Source organism: Thunnus thynnus, chromosome 4 (genome assembly GCF_963924715.1).
Source record: "Thunnus thynnus chromosome 4, fThuThy2.1, whole genome shotgun sequence".
NCBI lineage: Eukaryota > Metazoa > Chordata > Actinopteri > Scombriformes > Scombridae > Thunnus > Thunnus thynnus.
Genome location: NC_089520.1, coordinates 13,358,689 through 13,383,811, shown reverse-complemented (window position 1 = coordinate 13,383,811; position 25,123 = coordinate 13,358,689). Strand labels below are relative to the sequence as shown.

Below are 25,123 nucleotides of genomic sequence, written 5' to 3'. Positions count from 1 at the left end.
CCCCTCCCCTCCTTCCAATGTTGTAATAATTTTTTTTTTTTTTAACCAATTTTGTTAGTTGGGGTTTCATTTACTCAAGCATAACAAGCATTTTTGTTTATCAAATGGTCAGAAATAGATAGAGCATACGACAAATAGATTTCATTGCATTCACTGTACGCAGACCGACTATGTTTACTGTCATGCATAGTCACCCCTCAAAGGCCCATTCTGAGCGAGGAAAAAACCTGTACTATATTTCATTATATCACTGTATCCATCAGATGGCACAGCTGCATAATCTAAAACACAAAGAGCCCAGAGAGAGGCATGAAAGATTTGACCAATGAAGCAGTTATGATTCCTGGTTATGCACAACACTAGTTTGTTTTGTCTTAATCTTTTTTTCAAATACATGAATTTAGCAAAGGCACATTTGCACTCCTGGTTATTTTTTTGCTAAGCAAGTGACATCCTGGCTCTGACCTTTAGTTTGCAGAGAACAACTTAGCTAAGCGTAGTGTGTGTGTTTTTCAAGCTGCCAACTTGAATCACTCCAGTGAAGATAGACTGACAGACGGATGGGTATATCCAGCCTGAGGGGGGAGAAATTGCATCGCCCCAGCAGAATGATGAACTCACTATGTATTTATGTGTGTGTGTGCGTGTGTGTGTGTGTTTGCGTATGTATGTAAGCACGCACAGTAGGTAGGAGTGTGTGTGGTTGAGTGCACACATGTACAGTAGGTAGGAACTAACATGCATGGTGCCAGCCTTTGTGCAATTGAATTAACACATGATGACAACATTTCACACACATTCTTGTCTGCAGAATCTAATTTAGAAATACAGAGAGAGGTTAAGAGAGAGAGTGTCTGAGGGAAACATATCCAGTGGCGCATGAGTATGCACACTTTTATTGGGTAACTCTCACAGTGTGGACCAATGAAACTTCTTTTATTATAACTGAAATATTGATACTGCCAAAGTATCTGGCAGTATATTTTCTCTGACTGTTCATGTATTTGTCTTCAGGATGATTCAGAATGGAGAGAAAAGGCAAAAACAGATAAAAAGGGAGGGTGAAATGGATGAGGGAAGCAATATCAAGGCACAGGCTTGCATTATTCCACGGTTTTACGACAAATACTTAATGAAAAACCCCGCGAGGATGATAGAAGCCTGTATTTAATTAAGCCTTTATAAAATATTAACCAGGGAGGCCAGGGCGATTTCCCCTCTCCCCTGGTCTGCTCAGTAGATTGAACCACAGTTACAATGCATGGGCACCTCTGAATTATAATTTCAGATATAAGGTGAGAAAAAGAGAGAGAGAGAGAGCACAGGTCTAGTGTGCACTAAAGAGCCAAAGGGGAGGCTGGGATGGGGGACTGATGCTGCTCCTATTGCTGCCTCTGGAATGTCTTCTAATCACATTAGGGGGGAACTATAGTGCTGATTTATAAGGGCTCTTTTAAGTTCACTTTTCAGCCCCAGCACCTCTATGTCTCTACCTTTAACAATCTTTGAAATGACTTTGATCTCCTAATTTGGGCGTCACATAGTGTGAAGGGCACAATGTGCAAAAAAGGTGTAAATCATCACTAGAACTGTGATGTCTTTTTTTCTTTTTTATCACGACAATGATGATGGCTGGTCTATAGAGAACTTGGAGAAGAACTTAAGCTTCAAATGCTATGGGAGAAAATGGGATAAGGGAATGGGTGGAAGAAATACTAATGTCTTTTGGTCACAGCTGATGACCAAATGTCATTTTCTGACAACTATCAATTACACAACCCATCAGAATTCACGGCTGTTGGAACTAAATAGAAAATTTCATGGTGACAAATAATCTCAATTCAAAAGTCAGTGTAGTAGTTCCTCTGAACTTTCTATCCCATATATCAGTCTTCATCAGTGAATGGAGCTGGCTCAGGTGTCATCATGTGACCTAAGAGTGGTCAGCTCTGTCGTGTGATAGCAAGAGGTCATATTTTAGGGAAAGATATGTAAACTCTATCTTCTTTCAAGAACGGTCTTTAGCATTGTGTGAGAATAAGATGTCATTGACCTCCATGATCTCCATGATATGGCCAACCTTTGACTCCTGGTTCAGGCATACATTCAAACTCATACAAAATGTTCATAGAAATGAAAAAGATTGAAAGCACCCATAATTTGGTCAGTTCTTCTTAACCTGCCTTCAAATGTAGCATTGCATAACAGTTTTAATTAGAATACAGAAGCTACTTTATCACTCGCAAACCATTGTCTGAAAAAGGAAATCTTTAATTTTATTCATTTTATATCAATTTACAGATTCATACAGACTCAGACGAAGGTGAGGGCAACATCAAGTACACTATCTCTGGAGAAGGGGCGGGCTCTATCTTCATCATCGATGAGCTAACAGGAGACATCCATGCCACGGAGAGACTGGACCGTGAAGAGAAAGCTTTTTACACACTGGGGGCCCAGGCCCGGGACCGGCTCACCAATAACCCTCTGGAACCAGAGTCAGAGTTTGTCATCAAGGTCCAGGACATCAACGACAGTGAGCCCAAGTTCTTGGAGGGTCCCTATATCGGCAGTGTGGCGGAGCTGTCACCCATAGGTAAGGCAAGAAACATGTAGTATAGTCAAATAGGGAACATCTGGAGAGCTGTTTCAGACTTTGGGCTCAGGGTGGCCCAAAGGTGCACATGCTGTATAACATCACCAACCACTGTATATTGCAGCATTTTCAGGAGGCAAAGTCGGGTCTGTAACATAATGTTTTGTCCTGGGCTCAGGGGAAGCTAGAAAGTGCCAAGAAGAGCAATATGCAAAAATTCTCTCCCATTGTGAAGATGGAAATAGGAAAAAGCAGACAGGAGATGTTAGATGAAAATAGATGTGGAGTCAGTGAATTCACTGTGGGTGAGGAGGGAGGGAAGTAAGAATGGTAACATGGACATTTCAGGTGGATCCCCACACGGGCTGTGTCTGAGCTATGACCCGTAGGTAGGACAGAAATTGGAAATGAAGGAGACAGTGCATGCTTATAAAGAAAGGCGAGGTAGATGAATTACATTACTCCCAGATGAGCTTTGTGGCTGTGTTCTGACACGCTGTTATGAGGCAAATGATGAAGGGGGGGGGGGGATCAGCGGGAAAGAGGAGCCGAGGAGAGGTGCTTCACAAGAGTAGATAATGGCGAGGGTATAGCACATGTTGATGAAGGCTTTTGACATTGAAACCACAATGCTTTTAATCTTGACAAACATGTATTTATTGTGAGCACCAGTATTAGCGGTGCCCCATGGCTGCTTAAAATTCTCAGGGAAATGGAAAAGACAGGTGAACGAGGGCGTCAGGGGCTTCATTAGCATGGTATTAGTGTCAAATACACAGCTGATGTTTAATAAACAAAACTCTGGCTGTCAAGAGATATCACAGTGCCATGTGTGCTCATAATGTGTGTGATACTGGTATGAGTGTGTGTGTGTGCATGCATATGCAGCAGAGGTGGGGGGGTGCTTCTTGTTTGAGTGACTCCAGGAGTGGTGCAAAATGGAATGGCTCTTCCCTGTTCAAGCCTGATTGGAATTAATTCCTGCTTCCTCAGCATGATCCAAACTAAGGACATTTCTGCCTACAGTGCTGTCTAAAACTGAATGGGGTCTGTGTGAGTGAGTGAGAGAGAGAAAGAGAGAGGGGCAGAGAGAGAGAGAGAGAGAGTAAGGGACAGAGCAATAGAAAGGTTACAAAAACAGGGGAAAGATAAAGAGAAAAAAAATAATGCAGAGTTTTAGAAAAAGATGCAAAGCCCTGGGAAGCAAAACAGCTATTATCTCCTCAAGAAAGACAGAGATTGAGTCATAGAGACCACGCTTAGTTAATGTTAGTTAATGTAATCTTAATGATCACAACCCTTCCACTTTGGCTGCCCCCCCCTTGTTCGACCCTGCCACACCTCAGTCAAATTACGCACTAAATGAGTGTGCTGTTCATGTTTTAAACATCTTTGTGAAGCACTAGCCCTAATGAGGTAACAGCTACTGCTTAGTCAAGCATTCTCTTGCTTCATCCCTGAATCTTTTCTTTCTGCTGTTCTCCTGTTGAACATCAGCTAAGGCCAGCAGTTTTCTTTTTTTTTTTTTTGTGGCATGTCAGTGATAAGGTCACAAGCACAATGACAATAACTGAAGGGAGTGAAAAGAAAAAAGGAGACGGACAGACGAGCATGACTGTCACATGTCATTCACCAGCTCTGCTGCACATTGCCCTTCCCGCCCACATGTGTCAAGAAGTACTGATGGCATGGATGGGTTAGGGCACATTGAAATGGATGGAGACTATCACTTGTCTTGAATATATATAAAAATACAGGCTATCCATATTCAATATTCAAAATTCTTATAGAATTTAGGGAAACAAATCCCCAAAACAAAAATTGATCCTACTAATGATTATTATCTGTGTAACCAAAGCCTGATATATCTTATTCATATGTGCCGTGGACCTCCGTTGTTTCTAAAAACACATCAATGAGCCATTCTGTTGATACTGGGTGATATGTCCCTTCATAATGATTAACATGGGAACTGTTGCACTATTTTGAGTCAATTCCACATACCCCAACTTGCTGGCATAAATACTCACTCATTCGCCGAAGTGTATTAATCTAAAAATAGTCCCAACAAATGCACTAGTTACTTCTGTTTGAATATTGTTGGCTAAAAACTACAATGCCCAGCTGATTTACCGACTTACTTATCCATCTTTGAAAATCTAATTGCATTTATGTAACCTGGACTGATGCATTGTTGCTTTTTTTCTTTTTATTGAGTTTGTTGACAGGAAAAAATATATAGAAACACCAGCCTTATCCTTTAAAACTAGGGTTATCCACTAATTCCAAAGATCTAATAGTTTGTTTACTTTTGCTTTTCCGATGTCCCCTGAGCTGTCTTAACACCGTCCACAATTTGTTTTAATTTTTTCCAACTGTGAGTTACTCCTTTAATTCATTTGCTCATTGCATTTTCAGTCAATATTGTCCATTACCACCACGAAAATCAAGGAGATTTTACAAGCATGCTAGCATCTTTAAATACTGTATATGTGATATTTTTACTTTTCCAGTGTGAATGCATTACAAATACTATTCCTCAAAATCTTTTACAATGAGGACATTTAACAGAATCTGGACACAGCTCCTGTGATCTGAAGCCAGGCTGCGTTTTATGCTGTGATAGAAGCAGATTGCAAGCATTAGCCACACTAGTGATATGCTCACTGTGCTGTTTTATGGCCCACCATACAGCAAACTGCCTTGGAAAAACGTGAGGCCATAATAACAAGAAAGTAATCAATAGTCACCTGCCTGAGGCATATTCATTTTTACTTATCACTCCTGTCATGTCCCCCAGTACATGTTTTTGTCATAGCTTCCGAGCCTAAACCTCCCCCGCCCCTCCTCCCCACCCACTCACGTTGTAGAGGCTTTCTGTCTATCTGTCTGTCTACTCAGCATCTGCTACCAAAAATAACACTTGTGCACATAGTCTGTTTGTTTTTCAGGGTTGGTTAACTCAAAAAGAGGAGAAGAGAGGGCAAAATCAAAATAGAACGGGCAAAGACGATGATGAAGTGTGAGGGTCTTAGCTCTGTGTTGTCCTGTGTAAAATGTGCAGCTAATGAAATTGAAATCTTAAATCAAATTTTTTGTGCACAGGTGAATGAACGTTGCTGAGAACTGTGCATGTCGTAATGTGAGGAAGGAACATGGATGGAGTCACTCTGCAGAATGCTAGCTGTGTCCTCTGACTCGTGATGATAAAGTCTGTGAAAGATGGATTTAATGCAGTGTCTAGGTCAATGCTTGAAGTGGGAAAAAAAAAAAAGTGCCAGTATTCCCCTTATTCACATGTTGACAGCCGGTATTAACAAATTATTAAGTCTTACATTCTGAATTTCTACAGCGAATAAAAGACACTAGGAGATATTACTGATGTTCACAACATAAATTTATTTAATCAAGGGGACAACCATTTCAATTATTAGAGTAAAAAATAGTTGACTATATACACTAGCTTTAGTGTTTGCCGACAGAGAAAAGCAGGCAGGTGGGAACAGGTGAGTGTCATGTTGTGCCACCTGGGTAATGCACTTTATTTAGGGTAATTATGAATCGCCCAGAGAACCTGATATGAACAGGGCAGAAAAGAGTAACAGCCAGTAGTGCAGGCAGAAATCACAGTGTGGGTGGGCACAGAGAAAATCAGATGGGCCTAGCCCGTCCAAGACCAATCACAGGCTACGATTAGGTTCTAAAACACATATATTAACCAAATTAGGCCATTACAACTATACTAGCCTGAATGCACCACAGTTCAAACATACAAACCTTATACTTCGTCAGAGGTAATGTTACAAGTAACAAGACTAACATTAACAGCATTGCATAGCCTGGCACAGCGGCCACATGCTCCCACACACACAGCTGACAGATGCAACAGCATCACTAATCAAGCATATGGATAGAGGTACACCGGCACCAACGTGACACTTGAACATAGCCTGGCACGGTGTCCACATACTGTAAACCACACACATGCACTTACACACACACACGCACACACACAGAGATGGCAAACACAGCAACATCAGCATAAAATACAGTTGTACACCCAACAAAAACTATAACCAATAAACAATAATATTGAAATAGGCAATAGGCTACTACAATCTGAAATTGTAAATTAGCTTAATTTTGATGATTGCAGCAGAAGATGACGAGGCTTAGTGTTGAACACTAAAATAATTTCATTATAAGGGGGAAAAGGCAGAATTAGCAGCCATGTACGTGTTGTTACTACTTTACAGTTGTAAGAGGAGAAACCTGATGCAGGATTTTTTTGTGAATCTGGCAATCTGCTGACAAAATCAGCAGGGGGAGGAGCGTAGATATGGCTGTTTGCAGTTGCTCTCTCTCTCTTTCATTGACTGTCCTCTCTCTTCCTTCGGGAGGGGGGGGGGGGGGCTATTGAATTAAAGTTCTAGTTACAACCACAAAAAGTAAGCAGGCTAAGAAACCAAACTAAGTGACCTGTTCTGTCTGTCTATCGATCTCCTCTGTTCCGTTTCAGTACTGTGGACAGTGTGGCCCAAGCATACCACTATGTAAATAGCTGAAAATTATACTGGCTGTTTTTCTATAGATACATAAAGCTTAAACAGAGGGGGCAAAAAAATACAACTGCAAGCCCCCTCCTGGCACCGAGTCTGCACCAACAGCAGGAAGGCCCTGTGTTCAAACTTGACCAGGGACAACTAATGACTTCTGCAAATATTTCCTGGGGTTTGCATATTCTCCCAGTGGCCTCTGTGATCGACTGGCCACCTGTTCATGGTGTTCCCCAGCTTCACTCCTAGAAAATAGATGGACTTAGCTGTTGTCTGGTCAGAGAAGCACATTTGTCTCTTTGAGAAGATGCATAAATTTTACCCACATAATGGTGCGTTGGAGCAATGAATCCTCCATCTGCCTTTTGTTTACCATCCCCCTGTGCTAAGCACTTATGCTGTGGAACAGTGAATTTATTGTTTTCTCATCTTTAATCCTATGTCTTGTATGACAAATGCACAAGGATCAGTAGTCTTGAACAGTAATCCTTGAAAACTGACCTCAAATAACAGTAATTGCCCACCACCATTAGCCTCTGACCGGAATGTGGATTGGCTTTTATTACACCTACTTGTCTTAAAACACTAAAACCACAGAATTCTCAAAGCATGCTGTACACAATTTCTTGATTTTTAGTGTATTAATATAGTTGGTGCAAAGATAAAGCAACATGGGACAGACAAGGGTCACACATTAAATTATTTCATATTTATTAATGCTGGATTTATCCTGCATTATGTGTAAAAACAAAAAAACACAAACCTGTTTTTTCATTTGCAAAAATAACTGTGGCTGATCTTGCCCTGATGAAACCAAAAGCCACAGAAACTGTCTAGATGTCTAAGAAGGCTTGAAGATTGGGTTCAAAACCAATACTTTGAGTACTGACCTTTTTAAACTCAACAAGGAGTACAGCTGCGTGCCCCTGAGCTGACTTCAACATTCTCAAACTATTCTTTAGGTTAGCTGCACTGTAGAAGTTGTATGCATCTGTGCTGTTTGTATATGTGTGCATATATTATATGTGGAAAGAAAAAGAGTATCTGACATAGTTATAATGCAGCTTTAGATACCTTGTATTAGTAGTTAATTATATTCTTCAGTACATTTTCAGGATAAAATGCATTGTATACTGGAATCAAAGACTGTTCATTATAGGCCCATTTGATTAATGGTTGCTCACTCACAATCTAACAGGTCATCTTTCTCTTTATGGCTCATCATCCTCTGTATTTTTGGAATAAAAACTGACCCATCATTAATGTAAATCAACTGCGATGTTAAAAGCTAATGTTGTCTCATGTCCATTTGTGAGCTGATGTTAGAGGTACAGGTCTGTCCATTTAAAACAGCCATCCTTCTATTATAAAATACCTCTAATTCATCTTCAGCAAAAAGCCCTGCATCATTCTAAAAGTCCCAATAACAGTCACTGAGACCACTTAAAGTTACATAATGTGTTAACATAAAAAGAGGTAGATAACCTCAAAGGCTGGAAGCTTGAATAGTTTATTTGTGTGACATCACGTAACATAAAAGTTTACTTTGAGGCAGGTACAAAAGCATGTAAAGACAATTACAGTAATGCATGTGATATACAGTATATATTTTATTTTATTAAGGAAGAGTTCAAAATATTGGGAAATAGATGTATTCGGTTTCTTGCCGAAGAGATAGATGAGAAGATCAATACCACTCTCACGGTACACTTAATATGAAGTGGGAGCTGGTCAGCTCAGCTTAGCGTAAAGACTATAAGTAGGTGGATTCAGCTAGTATACTGGCACCCCTAAAGCCAGGATGTCACTGACTTGCTAATAAATAGTTCCAGCACATAACTCCCCATCAAACCACAACATTGTTTTTACATCACATTTTTTATACAGATTAAATAAACAACATATCATGTGTTATTTAGTGATCTTTAGAGGTGCTCGTAGCTTTGGACAGAGCCAGGCTAGCTGTTTCCTACTGCTTCCAGTCTTTATGCTAAGCTGAGCAAAGCGTCTGCATGCTCTACCTTCATATTTAGTGTACAGGCATGAGAGTCGCATTGATCTTCTCATCTACAATAACTCTATGAAAGAAAGCACACATGCGGGCCCAAAATGTTGAACTACAAAGGAGTCAAAGAGTGGAGGGCATGCATTTGAGGAGTTTGTTCAGACACAGTAGGATGTTGTTGACAGGAGAACACAGTTGCATAAGTTCTCATTCTGCGTAAGGGTGTGAACAAGGCAGTAGATGAGTCACAGGAGTATGTATCGGTGGAATATGGCTTGACGCATCTCAGCTTGATGACTTACTGTAAGGACAAGGAAGGGTTTTGTTGGAAGATCAATGTCTCATCTGCATACAGGCTGATCTTACGTTGATTGCTGGATGGTTCTGATGCCTTTGATGTGTATGTTACTAAGTAAAGAGACACCATAAATACAAGGCAAGTAGGGCAGCAACTAATGATAATTTTCATTGATGATTAATCAGTTTCTTTAGGAAAATAGTGTAGAATGCTCATTATCATTTTGTGGAGCTTATGGTGATATCTTCAAATGTCTTGTTTTGTCTGATCGTCAGTCTAAAATCCAAAGATTTTCAGATTACTATCATGTATGACACAGAAAAGCATCAAATTGTCAACTTGAGAAGCTGCAACCAATAAATATTTGTCCTTTTTGCTTAAAAAGTGACTAAAACAATTATTAAAATAGTTGCCAATTAATTTTCTACTAATAAACTGAACAATTAATTGACTAGTCGTTTGTAGAACATTTAAAAAGGTTCACTTGTTTTCTGAGGAGACCGTATGGATTTCCCTGCTGACATTTTACTGTAATAGCAGATATTTTTCTTATTTTTAATTTTTTAAATTTGATTTGCTATGTTTGTTCAGATTGTTACCATTTAAAATTTTTAGATCTGTGTCTGTTAGGTCTTTTAGGAATTAAGTTTTCCTATTTTTAATATAATTTAGTTGAAATTAGTTTGTAGTTTTTTATAGCTCATTCTAAGTTATCTCTGTTATATTACTTCCACTGATGTTTTTAATTATTTAGTTTTACATTCCAAATTAGCTTTCTGGTCCTTGTGTTTCTTTCCTCTTAGTACCACTTCTCCCAAAGTATTAGTGGACCTGAATAGTTGCTTGCAGCAAGGCTTACAGATGAGAAGTGGTTGAGATAGATGAAATTTGTCTTTAAAATGGTGCTCTGAAGACTGCAAAACCCATTTTACTGAAAATAATAAAATATCTGTATTGTGATAATAATATGTATTATGAATGATTTGCTACAATAGACACAGATGGATAGGCACATTTTCTGGTTCACTGTGTATATTTATTTAAAGAAATGTAATGGGCATCCATTCTGATACAAGACTATTTTCTTAAGTAAGTGTGGCGGTAGAATTTAACACAGGTGGAAAAATATTTCTTTCCTATTTTTTGTTGCCTCAGGCAGTGTGTATCTCATAACATGAACTGATGTGATCATAAGAATTTGGGCACTGAATTTACCTTTCTGTATCAACAACAGCTTTTTTATGGTGCTTATATGTTAATCCCAGGTGGTTTATATGTAAGGACATTTTGGCCTGAGGTTTATGTTTTGGTAAGCCTCATCATTAATATTTGAATTGGATCCATCTCTTTTCCCCTTGGTTTTCCCCAACCATAGTAAATGTTTAAATATTTATGTAGCTTTAAGCTAGACCTCAAAGTTTTAAAAACCCACAGGCTTAAGTAAAATCAAACTGGTATGCTGCCAGTTTTTGACAATACTACTTAGTCGTATAGTTCAGAGGCTTCTACACAGTTAAGCATTGGCAAGATCAAGCTTTTAGACACAATATCTAGAGCACAAACTGCAGAGACATTATTGGCAGTGGCATACTGGCACCTCGAGCTAATGCTTATGCTCTACACGCCCAGCTTATATTGAAGTAATAAAGACAGGCCTTTTCCAATTTGAAATCAGTATTACACCATGTTACAACATGCATACTAAGACATCTGTATCTCTGCTTTTTCAGTCTTTATGCCAGCTGACTGACAAATAGCACATTTTGTCGGGATGGAAGCCATTTAGTCACTGAGGCAGACATTCTTTCCCACCACTCAAAGGTTGGGTGACAGCGAGGGAGTGGGGTGGAAATGTGGCTAGGAGGCGTAGCTCTTGGTGGTGGAATCATAACAGGGTGAAAAGTTTCCATGGAGCTAATCCTGTGATTGATGTGGTTCCATTAGAGAGGACCTCAGGACCTCTGAGTGGTAGAGATGTGGCACGACACGCCATCTGTGCTGTAGCCTCTAACCTCAGGTAACACTCACTGACAAGTCACAGTGTCTAGAGAAAAACAGTCAGCCAAATGCAAGTCTGATAACAGACATTAAGCTGACCACTATCCTCAGCTATTATCTACTAATGACATGAACTGATATAGTGTAGACAAAACACACACAAAGGACAGAGTTCAAAGTAGCACAATAGAAGCCTTAAACTGACATTTATCCCATTTTCTTTCAAAGACACAATCTAATCTTTGACATTAGGCTGAAGAAATTAACGACAGAGATACATTTTAAGACAATGCCCTGCACTTTTATCTACTAAACAAATGTCAGCATCTGAGGCTTTCTTGCATTCCTTCATACCTCAAAGCATGTTATCTCTGTAAATGCCACAACTAGTGGTCTCTGGTTGTGCATTTTTAGGGATCATTTCAATCATTTTGTTTGTTTGTTTTTGGACGAATTCATTTTATAATGGAAACTATTGATTTCAAGTGTCAAGCATACTGAGTTTAAGGATATCAGCGGAGTTTTCAAAATATAAAAAATATGCTATGCTATATCTGTATGGGCAAATTAGCTATTGAAAAAGACATCTGGTACACAGGTGCTACCTGAAGTGAGATATGGAGATTGACAAGACCCGAAGCCCAGGGAGCATATAGTAGGAGAGGCATAGTGGAATGTACTTTAAAAGTGTCTTTGTGAAGGTCACTGCCTTATCACTATATACAAAAGTATAACATGGATGTTATATAATGTGGATGTTGCGCACAACATATACACAAAATAACTGGCATTTAAAGGCTGCTTGTGGTGACTGACACAGAAAATAGCACTAGGCGGAATGAAGCAGTACAAAGAAAGCCCTGTCTATAAAAGTTTAAAAGTAAATATATCAGTTGACCCTAAATTACTTCTCCTTGTGTTGTTTTGACAAGCGACCTTTACAGTATACATGCAAAAAAAATCACAGCTTACTATGAGCTAACAACTTAGAGGCTTTTGTGTGAATGAAGTTATAATTCAACTAAATAACCCATTTAAATGTTTTTGTGGATAAGGAGTTCAAAACAAAAAACATGTCTCTTTTCCTTCGTTTTTCTCTTCTCGTCTCTAGGTTCTTATCACTCCCTCAACCTCAGCATACTCAGCATGGATGATAAATTCCCCGCTCCCTCTGTATGTAATGTGAGAACTGCACAAGGGGATTAAAGTAATAATCACCCCTACTGTTGCTGTGGTCCAGAGAGGTTGCCCAGGAGGCTGCAAATTACTGCAGTCACCATTAGGACAGCTCAGCCCTGTTATGCTAACAGTAGATGAGACATTTGGAGCAGCAGTATCGCAGGAGAGAGCAATGCGACAAGGCAGGAGCAACTTACAATCAATATTCTCTGCCAACCACCTTTATGTATATGACCAGTAACATCCACCATTATGCGCTCAACCACAGTGCTTGACATAATTGATTTTGGCTGATCTGTGTGTGGTCATGTGTATGAATCGGTGTGTATGTTGGGGAGGGCGGAACCGAGACCCTAGTGAGAAAGAGCGAGAGAATGTGTCATTCGGTGTTTGAAGAGCCACAGCCATGATAGAGATTCACAAGTGTGAAATTGATTAAGTTTCTCGCTATTTCATTATTGCACATTTGCGGTCACGCAAAGAAGCATGGACACTCTATATAGCTTAGCGGAAATTAAACATTATTGTGCAAGGATTAAATCAAATATGTTTATAGGTAGCATGAAGATACAGGGGTGAGTGGTGGGGATTCAAATCAAATGATTCATCTGTAAATGCGGGTTGATATGCTTGAAGGATTTTTAACAAAGTTTGACCAATTTTATGTAGATCTACAGCTATTGGATGCACAGGAAGGTTTTTGTATTCAGTATTTATTCTTCCAGACCAAGATTTTACAGCTTTTTGTCATTGTTTCTCTAAAGACAACTGCTTAAAAATAATGAGAAGTTAAGACTTAAAATTGACACTAGTCCACAATGTTGTCTACAAAACAAATAATGATCCGATCTATTAAAATACACAAATTCAAAGTCTAACAAAGATTAGATTTACAACCTCTTTCAGGAGAGATGAAAAATATCTCTAAATCCTTGTAGGGATCTTGAAGAGGATCAATGTAAGCAGGCCATTGGCTTTTATGACATGGCAGATTTTTCTTCCCTTTTTACTTCTTTCTCTCTCTCCTCCCTCTTTTCTCTCCCTCATTCTTTCCCCATCTCTCTCTCCTGGGGCATTTATGTTGATGAGAGAGGAATGAATCACAGTAGAAGTAGTGAAGAAATAACTTTTCATGTGAAAACACCTCAGCTTTTATAGCTTTACTAAATGATCCATAATGCGGGCGGGGAGCACTCAGTCCTGCAGATTAAGGCGGGTCGGAGTGGGAAAGAGGCTCAGTGCTGCAACCGTTAGACCCCTCCACTGAAGCTTGCACCAGTACGGCACCAGCTGAGATGGGCACAAATCTCTTTTACGAGGCTGCCTCTTAAATAGCTGTCAGTCTAGTGTCTCACACGTGGCGAACTCCTCCAGCTCCCCTCACAGTAATTGAACCATCTCTCCCAGAGTGCTGAAATGGTGTGGGAAGCCATTCCGACAGCCTGTGTTGATGCCATTAAACCAAACTCATGCATAAATCTATCTATATAGCCATCGTCACCGACCCTCCACCATATCCTCCACGCCCAAAAATCAACCCTCCTCCTTACTCCATTTCACCAGAGATGGCCCCAGAGTTAGTTTTCATCGGAATATTATTTACATTATCCTTCAAGGGGTATTGTGGACTGCTTAAACATAATTTGCAACACAGACTATATGCCTATGTTGTTATTTTTGATTGACTGTTGCTTTCTTCATGTTCTTGAGACCATGAAAATTTTGTAGCAAATTCCGAAGTACCATGTGCATACCAGAAGGACACAGACTAAAGGAATTATTCCCTCATTATTTCCATTAGAGTCTTATCTACTTTATGAAATTAGTTTTAATCTTGTCAACCGGTGAGATTTTATGTGCCATAAAAAGGAGTTCTTGTATTATTACAATAGAATAATATAAATAACAACTGGTAAACAGAAGTTGAAAATAATGCGTAATAAACAGCTGCCATTCAACCCCAATTATGTCCCAGGCATTTTTCTCCGCTAGAGGATTAAATGAATAACAAAGGCATATCCTCATAATGGTTGCATAGCAATGAGATGTTATTGCCCCATCGAGTCCTTCGTGGTGAGGCAAGTCACAGGGAGAAACGCTGCCAAATACTGACACTCTCATGAATCCTCTCATGGTTTCAGCAAGACCTACAGTCACAATATGCTTAATTCATCAATCATGGTTTATAATTCAACTCCAAACTTAACATTTTGCGCTGACAAACAGTTGTAGCATCACACAAATATTAAACAGAAAAACAGTTGTGTTACTTTTTAATATTTGCATATGAAAATGAGAATGATCCTGTCTTATCTCTTTTAATATTGTTTTGACGGCGAGACCCACATTGTAAATATCTGCAGGCTGCACTGAAGGCATGAGGGAGTGAGATGACTAAATGTGTATTTGTCAAACAAGAGTCACAAGTTGGCTCAGACTTCTGACAAAATTATTGGGGTTACATATGTTAAAAATGTGACTAAACGTGACACCGAACTGAAAAATAATGTGTCATTCATCTCCTCTGGTTGAAAGTTGCACTTTTGACCTTGCCGAGTTGGGAAGGGTCAGAAATGCGTTACCTCTTTTGTACCTGTAAGAACACCCAAAGTGATGTCAAGGTGTACTAAAGTAAACAGACACCCTACACCAATGCAGCAAGGTAAGAACACGAGGTGCTGGGTGTCAGCAAAATAATTTCAGTTGGTATTAAACTACTGCTGTTAAGTTTTCTGTTTTTTGTTCATTTTTTAATTGAGCAATAACTACACACAAGGTATAATTGAAAATGTGAAGAATATGATGTGAAAAGTTTTTTTTGCATAACCAAACCAAACAAACTCAGCCCAAACAAATGTGCCCAAGAGGGAGAAGAAAGAGAGACAAACCTTTGTATTCTGGTAATTAAAATTATTATTGCTACAGTGCATGCTGTCTCATCTGAGAGTAATTTAGGATTGAGCTTTTAGTTGGTGAGAGAAAAGCAACTCTTTAGATAATGAATATCAGGAGCTTCTCTCGATTAGACATACGTCTCCTATTTCTGCTATATGCATTACATTCCAATCTGAGAAAGTCAATATTTTTTATTGAATTCCCACAAGTCCATCAGCAGTAGAATCTCCTTAAGTGAGACGCCAACCATGCCAACAGATACTGTAAGTAATGACTTCTCCCACTAAAAACACTGATGCAAGCCAGAGCTTTAATAAGAACCCAAGTGCCAAACTCACTGCCACACTTCTCCTTTTTAATATAAACACAATAAAGTAGCATTTGCATTTATATAGTTCTTCCAAGCCATCTAACATTGCTGCCTGCCAGTACCCAGAAACAGCTGAGCGTCAAACTGATTGTTACCTGGGGAAAATTAAGATAAGGGAATAATCCCATGGAAAAAAAAATGACTTTGTTGGACCCACAGCAGTAGGGCCAACCAGGTAGAAAGAATTAGCAAACCCCTGCCTGTTGCCAGTTATGAAAATTCCTAGCTTCTATATAGCCTTATGTTTTCAATATGATAACAACAATATCACACTCATCCTCCAACTGGGATGCAGCATATCTTGATCTTCTAAGGATCACACCGGTGTGTATTTTGCATATTTGGATGAGGTAATGAATGTATGATACGACTCACAATATGAATTAAAAGCTCATTCCAACCTTGTTAATATGCGGTGCTTTGTATCCACTGGGAGCTGCAATATATCAGGATTTAACTGATAACCACACAAGGTTGTTGACAGCACCAGAATTCTTGATACTTTGGTGTTGCATATGAAAATACTGATCCACCCATCCGTCCGACCATTTCTGTGTGTCCTCATGTATCCCTTTTCACACTAGTTGTTTGTTAGGATGATTTGCCTTTGAGCTAATTTGTCACATTTCAGTTCAGAATTGCAGCAAAATAGCACGCTCTCATTGGTTTCACTAGTAAGGTACACCAAGTAGACTGCTGCATCATATACTAGCTATATGTTAGCAGGCAGACCTTCCTGCTCATATCTACTTTACCTACAGGCAGAACAAAAAAAATGCTATAGGTGACAGCAACAGGATAGTGATCTGAGCTGTCTGATTTAATGGCCGGGTGACTTAATGATAATCCACTGGCCTCTCCCTCCCTCTTTCTCCCTTAGGAGCTCGGTTGGATGACAGGAAACAAACAGTGCTCTGACACTTCCCGCTAATTAGCATCATTAGCATACAGCCATTATGTGGCTGGACAGTAGCATGACAGGGCTCTGAGAAAGGCTACAGCGGTGACCTTTGGTGGACAACACCAGCTGTCATTAATTACCCATAGCATTGGCCAGTGAGATGGAGACAAAGACTGACTCCTTGTCCTTGAGGAACGTCTCCCTTTTTATCTTTCATTTTCCATAAGTGAAATCATTTATGGAAGGAAAAATGTGCTCACACGCTAAAAGGCAAGTATGCTGTTGTTTCTTAACCTAAAAATGAAGAACCTTTAAGTTTTGTAGGCTTTAGGCTGAGCTTTAACTAAAAGGTGTGACTAAACGAGGAGATACGCCTGTGTATTTGCTGCCAGAGGCTTGTGTATATGCACACTGTTGACAAATAATATACTAAACTGAATGGGAAATAATGACTTAACCACTGTTACTCCACAAATCCCAATTTTAAAGGCTTCATGTGGAAATGACTTTATTCTCCGCCTAAGTGCCAGTAATCATGAGTAATTCTTTGTTGTAGATTTCTTGAGCTTCTAACAGTCTTTGAAGATATAATGTTGACGTTATGACTTTGTGTTCCCTTTCATCTCTGAGCACAACTTCTGTGCTGATGAGAGGCAAAACAACTCCGAGCATCGGAGGAGTGAAAACATAATTTGAAACATCAAAAAATTTGTTTGGAATATGATGTGCATAGAGATGAAATAGTTACCTGGTTCAGTTTTACCCAAATGCATTAACCTCACTCTCCCAAGTATAATCACAGACAAGTATGCATGAATGCACAAACAGGTACACAGTCATACACACACAAACACACATACACACACACACATAGCTGTTACTATACTTGTGAGTCCTCTTTGTAGACATGATTCATTCTCTAGCCTTCAACCTATACCTTAAACATTGCAACATGGAAAACCCTCAGTGCCTAACCTAAACCAAATTTTTACTTGACAACAAAGTGTAGCCTTCAAATAGTCCTTAGTGAGTGCAATATCCTTACTCTCAAGGTCAGAAACTCAAATTGGTCCTCGCAAAGACAAAAATACCGGAGTTTACACACACGCAATACCCACATCCCCACAGCTGCCCTTAAATATACAGTATACACTACCTCCTCCTCTTTGAAACTGGATTAATCTAGAGTTTCTCAAGTGACCTGACTCAGAAGTCTATATTCTATTTTTTAACATGATGTTACGTCTCTTTTCGACAGGAACGTCTGTTATGAAGGTTACTGCATCAGATGCTGACGACCCTACATATGGTAGCAGTGCCAGAGTGGTGTACAGCGTTCTGGATGGAGAAAAGTTTTTCACCGTAGACAGAAACACAGGTAAGAATTATAAAGACTACATTTTCAGTCCCCCCTACACCTGTTATTTCTTTTTCTTAGAAGATTTTCTTGTGCTCCTTATTTTTCTACCTTGAGCAATCTGAAGTTCAGAGACCATAATTCTCAGATCCATCAAAATTTGCGGCCAAAAACATAAAATCAATTGGCCAAAAACAAGCAACTTTATAAAGTTTCAGCCAATAACTCCTGGCTCCAAATACTCTAAATACCATATGGCATAGAGTTAGTGCCACCATTGAAGAACCTTCAAGAAAATTGCATTGTTAAAGTGATGGTCATTAAAAGCTTCAATTGGCAAAAATTGTGACAGTATTCAAGGGATGGAGTGAAATATCTTGACACTCATTGATTGCAGTGAAAACTGGTGCAGACGTGTGTTCCTCAGTGGACTTTGGTGATCCCCTTTACAGACTTTCCAATTATAATCACCAGCAGTTCTAAGGTCTGACAACATAGAGCTGAGTATGACAAGCTGAGTGCTAAAATAGCCACTGTACAGATAATAAAGCCTTTTCATACTGTAGGTGACAACATGGCCTTTCCTCTGCCAGCTCCTTAATACCAAACTTTATTTTTTTTTTTTGTCCCACTAGTTCTAAGACTCTAAACACAGAAATTGTGTCTAAATTATCATTTACCAATTACCATTATGTCAAAATCCTGGGCTCCACCAGATCTGGATTTAGCCTATGAAGAATCTCCCCAGCTATATATTTCAATATTCCCTGTTTCCTTACTGGTCTGGGGTTTATTGGAGCGATATGGCCTGACCCAGTCTTTCAGGAGTAGCTTAGCACTGGTGTTTGCCCCCTCAGGGAAAAGCACAAAAGTTTTAATTATATCTTTTTTGGTCTCCACCACTTTGACTTGGCTGGCCTGGGTGCCTGGATGATAAATGGCTTCGCCTTTGTGGGACTAAACCAGGAGACTGGATGGTTTATTCCAGCTTCTGTCTCACAACCCTCATTCTATCCACCTCCTTTCCCCATTTTGTAGGCGGACAGGCCAGCCTAATAGGTGCGAGTCAAGAAGGTCAAAATAAAGAGGAGACAGAACAGCTGTGAAATCTGCCTCATTAATATCACTCTCACTCACCCTGACAACAAGCTGCAAAGCAAGTCACTATGTTTTTTTTCTGTCGCTTTTGCCGAGCTGGAATTGTAGGTGTTTTTGAGTATTTGAGTCAAAGGGGTGAATCTACAAGGGCTGAAGCATTGTATGTAAATAAGGATCTTTTTTTTTCATTTGAAAGTAGACTTAGATATCATTTTTACATACAAAACTACTAAAATAATTCGTTTGCAATATGCAATAGCCACTAAAACACAGTTTAATATTTGCTTTATTGCTCTTACTGATTATACTTATACTGTTATAATTTAGCAAGAGACAACTATATGTCCTTCATCTGTCATTATAGTATTCTATATCAACTTCAGTGTTCTATGAAAAAAAGTGTCCCAACCTTTACTGGACCTACAACTACCTAAGGTTTGTGTAAAGAGATTTGAATTATTCCAAATAAATACAAGATAAATAAAAAAGAGTTGAATATTTTCAGGTTTCTTTGGTCCTCTGTGATAGTAAACTGAATATCTTTGGTATATGGACAGTTGGACAATTTAAAGACCAGATGACTTATCATTGAATCGAGAAAATAATCAACATATTAATTGATAATAAAAATTATCATTAGTTGCAGCCCTAAAAACATCAGGAGCATCCATATTTTCAAGGGGAAAAGAACAAGGTAACAAGCACAAGGCAACAACAGAGGTGCTGTATACAGTATGAATGCAGCTGAAGTTGTTAATGAAGAGATGCACGACTTTATGTTCTACGTGGTGTAGATTTGTCCGCAGTGCTCACAACAGTGTCAGAGTGCAAGGACATCTCCAGGCAGACACTTGGACAGGTGCAAAAAGTCATACTGAGACCTTTAGCCTGGCAGTATTGCTTTTGAAGGTACACATCAGATTTACATTTCCATTGCCTAGTGGGTTGAAAACAGAAATGCAATTTCTGTGAGTAGAAAAAAAAAAAGATGGGAACATCATCTTTCATTTTAAATTAATATTATGCATCACCATACAGAGGCATTATTTCACAGTTGGTGTACACGGCCATACTACCCGGTTAAATTGGTTAATGTTAAGGCTACGTGGTACGCATTGGAATGTGGACCACACCGACTCAACTGACTGCATTAATGAATCCAGACCATGTAGACTCATCTACATGTAGTCTCTACCATGACGATTGGGGCTATCATGCTGTATACTAGTTGCGGAATGGGGCTTTACTTTTGACAGCCCTAATTTAGATGCATCCCCTCTGGCCTTTGGTGGATGAAAGAGGAGCATGTCATCTGCCTCCCTCTTTAACTCCAGTGCTGCATGTACTGTATTTTGGCTACACATAGAACATGGCCCTGGGCTAACTGTGACTGGAATCAGTGAGTTGTGTATCCAACACAACACAAACCTTTGGGAGTGAGACAGCACACCAAACCCAGGAAATGCATCAATAGATACTGATGTGGAAAATCCCAAGGGGTAAAGTGGAATTATATTACTACTGCACAGTAAACCAGTCAGCTACTGATGCTGCTGCTGGGCCAAAAAGGAGAATGTCTCTTTTATATGAAGAAAGATCATGTGCTAGTTTGGGTGAGCGAGAGAGAGAGAAAGTCATATATAGAAATTAGAAAGATCCCAGAATTGGCTGCTTGAGCAACCACACATTTTATGTAAAATGTGTGTAAACAAACAGAATAATATACCAAATAATCTCACACTAACAAAAGAAAATCACCTATTTAATTAATTTAAGTACAGTCATGAACAAATTTACAAATTTATAGAGCTATCCATAATAATTATATAACAAAAATTAGCAATGCTATATAAACTCATACAGTATATTGTTAATGTATTACTCCTGTTTAAATACTCTTAATACTCCTAATTAAATAATCTTTTTCCTTTATAGATGCCTGATACTTTCTGATAATGTTGTATTTCCATCTTTACCTCAAGTAGCATTGTACTTTTCTAATAAGGTTACTTCCTTACCCCTAAAATATAAAGTTTGCAGTTGCCTTTTTCAGTCCTGTAATGTCTTCAGGTATTTCTTTCAGACTGTGTACAGTCAGACAACCTTTACCAATAAGATAAGGCAGACTGCATGTAGCCTGAGAGGCAAAACCTGGGGTAAATCAGCACATAAAGCACACAGCGTACCACTCAATCCTGCTCCATTAGCTTTTGCTTTGAGTGTATTTTAATAACCTAAGGAAACCCAGATGATTGTAGCACCATTTTTTTTATCAGCTTAGATCCTCTCTCATCTGGGCTGTGGTATTTAGACAGTAAAAGGACATATTTCAGAGAGATTTTAGTAGGAAAATCAATCAGAAACAATAAAAATGAGGGCAAATATACCTTTGAGTACAGAAATCACATTTGACATACCCCTTTACAGCCTGTCTGCAATTTGCCATAGTAAACCTGAATGCTGTTTTCACAAATGTTTGCCATGGTGACCAAATTGGTTTTTCAGACCTTTGTGATATCCACTAATAGATAAATTATTAAACCTCAGTTGAAAGGGGAACTAGATCTTTGCATGTAAATTGGAAGACTGGCATGGCTTAACTCAATTATGGGAATGTTTTTAACTAATCATTGACTTTGTTAAAATGTAACAGAATGTGCACTGTGGAGTAAATGAAGCCATTGCATTTGTTTTGCCTCTCTCTGCGTGCTTCCCAACTCTCTCAATCTTCTGTGTATCACTTTCTCTATGTCCCTCGCTTGGTTTTTGGAAATCCACTTCTCAGATTTGAGTGCAGTCTTACTCACCATGGAAGAGTTGTAATGCTGTTCAGGGTGGCTGAGGCATGCCTTCATTCTGCCCCTATATATTATTCATTTTAATACAGCTGAGCCATAAAATGGTGTATGCGCAGAGGCGCAAATATGACACAATCTCTTCCATCCAGCCTGTCTGAGTAGGTGAAATGGAATGCGCTGCACTTGTGCCTCTATAATACAGTGCTTAGCAGAAGTTGATATTCAAACTGAGAGGGGAAATATAGTTGGTTATAAGTGCTAACCACTAATGCAACCTTTCCATTGGCCTCACTTACTACTGCTACTCTTTCCCACTCTCTCTCTTTCTCTCTGTCTCTGTCTCTCTCTCTCTCTTTCTGTATGTCTCTGTCACTCTGTTTCTATCTCTCCTCCATCCTTCAATCATTAGGGATCATCATGACAGCAGTGGCAGATCTGGACCGTGAGACACAGGATCGTTATGAGTTGGTCGTCAAGGCAACAGACATGGCAGGACAAATGGGCGGTCTCTCCGGCTCCACCACGGTGACCATAGTGATCACAGACGTTAATGACAACCCACCACGCTTCCCACAGAGTGAGTGTCTCTCGCACATTTTCTTACTTTAGACAAAGAAAGAGATGGTGAGACACAGGTGGAGAGTGAGGAAATGGCACAGAGAAAAGAGTTGGAAATGACTTTGAGTGTGAAAGAAAGAAGAAAAAATTAAGAGTGGGAGGAAAAATAAAGAGGAATGTGAAAGTCAAGACGTAGAAACACTGGAAAAAATGATAAGACACACAACCGGCAGGCTGCTGACACCAATAAGCAATGGCGGCATCAGCGACCATATTGAATGGCCTGTGTGTAGTCTGGAAAAATGACCTAACTTAAATATATGGGCCAGTCAAGCCCGCAGCCCATAACAAAGTACTCTATCAATTGTGGAAAATTGATGCGTTCCACTGCAGGTTTGATCATTCTTTTTAAGCCAGGCTCAAGAGAGGACTGAATCAATACGGTTGATAGTACCCTCATTGTAATGTTATGGATTTGGATTTATGAATGTGAGAGGTTTTTTGGGGGGCTAAATGGCTTTCAGATGGCTTTCAATACACACGTGTGCAACAGTCAAACCATGCAGCTAAAAATGCACGTCACACCCACCACACAAACACACTTATTTCAACTGAGAGATACCCGTCTATGAAGCAAACAGCTGAAGATTCTGGTTGATTTTATGACATGCTGTACCAAAAGAAGTACGTGTTTCACATTAAATATGAGTGTACTAAAAGTTTGTCACCTTTTTAGAGACAATTTGTACCTACTTCTCAATCACAGACACATTAGCATGATAAATGCTACTCCGAATAATAATTTGGTTTGTAAATAAAATACTGTTTCCATTCTTGCCTCCATTCCACCAACTCCTTATTTTGTCCTCTTTTTGGAGTTAAACCGTGACACGATTACGTTTGTTACAGCTGGGGGAACAGCATCTGACAGCCTGGTTGATTGTATTTGATATGTTTCCACACACCTTTACTTATTTCTGTATAAATCCCCTTTTCATCTCTCAGTAAATCATATTTACCCATTTAGAGGGATAAACCCTGCAGGATTATAGTATCTTCACTGTATGGTATGGGAAATAGAGTTCAGAATGCACCTTCATAAATAAGATGCAAAGAAAGATGACATACTGTATATGTAAGGACTTTGATGTTTTCACATAATTTACCCCAGGGGATCAATAAAGTTTTATCTTCTTACTTTTATCTTTTTATCTTGTTCATAATGAACTCTGGCAGATCTTTTACATTTTCCTCAGTCTCTTCTGTCATTTAGAATATAGCTTCAGATTTAGGTTTGGCAAAATGTGTCAGCACAAGTAAAATTTATCATATACTTGTTCATGCAATTCACTTGGATTTAATATAATATGCTTTATAATATTATACAATACAGTGACAATTACTTATGTTTTCTATTGTAATAGGAATATAGTATAATATAAATCTAGTATAGTTTGCAATAGGTAGTCCCAACAGAAATTGTTGTGTATTGGGAAAAAGATTTGTCATTTTGTACACTTTCTTTTATGTGAATGCAATGACCAAACTGACAGCCACTGCCTGAAGTCTTTTACTTATCCTGTTCTTTCAATATCCTTTCATCCCAACTTAATTTTCCCATTACCCATCTCTTCCTATTTACTTTCTTTATCTTTGTTACTCTCAATCCCTTCCGCTTCCCACTTTTCTGTTTTTGCTCTCAATCCATCTCTTTTACCAATATCCTCACTTCCCACCCCTCTTTTTCCACCTACGGCCATCCATCTATCTTTCCTCATCCTTCCTGTACTGGTGTTTTTCCTCTTCTTCTCCACGTTACCATTGTCTCTCATCCCTCTTCTTTTATGGTATTTTCTACACCTACACCTACACTGTTTTTTGTCACTTCATCCCTCTGTTGTTTTGCTAACTCCTTGTTTTATCCGTCCATACCTTGTCCATCTACGGCCACCTACTCCATACACCAGAGATGTACCAGTTTTCAGTGTCAGAGGGGGCGGCTGTCGGGACACCAGTTGGATCTGTCATTGCCACAGATAACGACATGGGAGAGAACACAGATATGAGCTACTTGATCACAGATGGAGGGGAGCTCTTCAAGGTCACTACTGATGTAAATACACAGGAAGCCGTTGTCTCCATCAAAAAGGTAAGATTAAAGGAATGCTGAGATACTACTGATGTCAAGCCAGTCTTGATTTTTACCAGTATCATAGTTGACAAATCACATAAATACACTCAATTTTAACTGCAAAAACCTCAAATTAAATACCCACTTTTCATTGCAAACGTCGTGTTTGACGACCCAGACTCTCTATCCTCCTCAGCACAAAGCCAAAAACCACAAAAACAATATTGCATGCAGTTATTAGAATGCTCTTCCCTAGAAATCAACATGTAACCTCTGTTGGCTAGCATTTGACAAAAACTGTTTGGGGTTTTGTTGGCAAAGGTAATATCATTTTCTCCTACAGCTTAGTCTTTCTTCTCAGTGGGCAGTGAACAGTTCGTAGG

The 25,123-nt window shown here is 39.2% G+C and overlaps 1 protein-coding gene across 1 annotated transcript in view; it reads left to right on the top strand.

Moving 5' to 3' along the window:
• LOC137181232 (cadherin-22) overlaps positions 1-25,123 on the top strand; it is a 176,491-nt gene that overhangs the window by 107,733 nt on the left and 43,635 nt on the right. The window contains exons 4-7 of the mRNA XM_067586791.1: positions 2,302-2,596; positions 18,057-18,176; positions 22,461-22,628; positions 24,577-24,758. Of these exons, the coding sequence (XP_067442892.1) occupies positions 2,302-2,596; positions 18,057-18,176; positions 22,461-22,628; positions 24,577-24,758 (765 nt within the window). The remainder of the gene's footprint in view (positions 1-2,301; positions 2,597-18,056; positions 18,177-22,460; positions 22,629-24,576; positions 24,759-25,123) is intronic.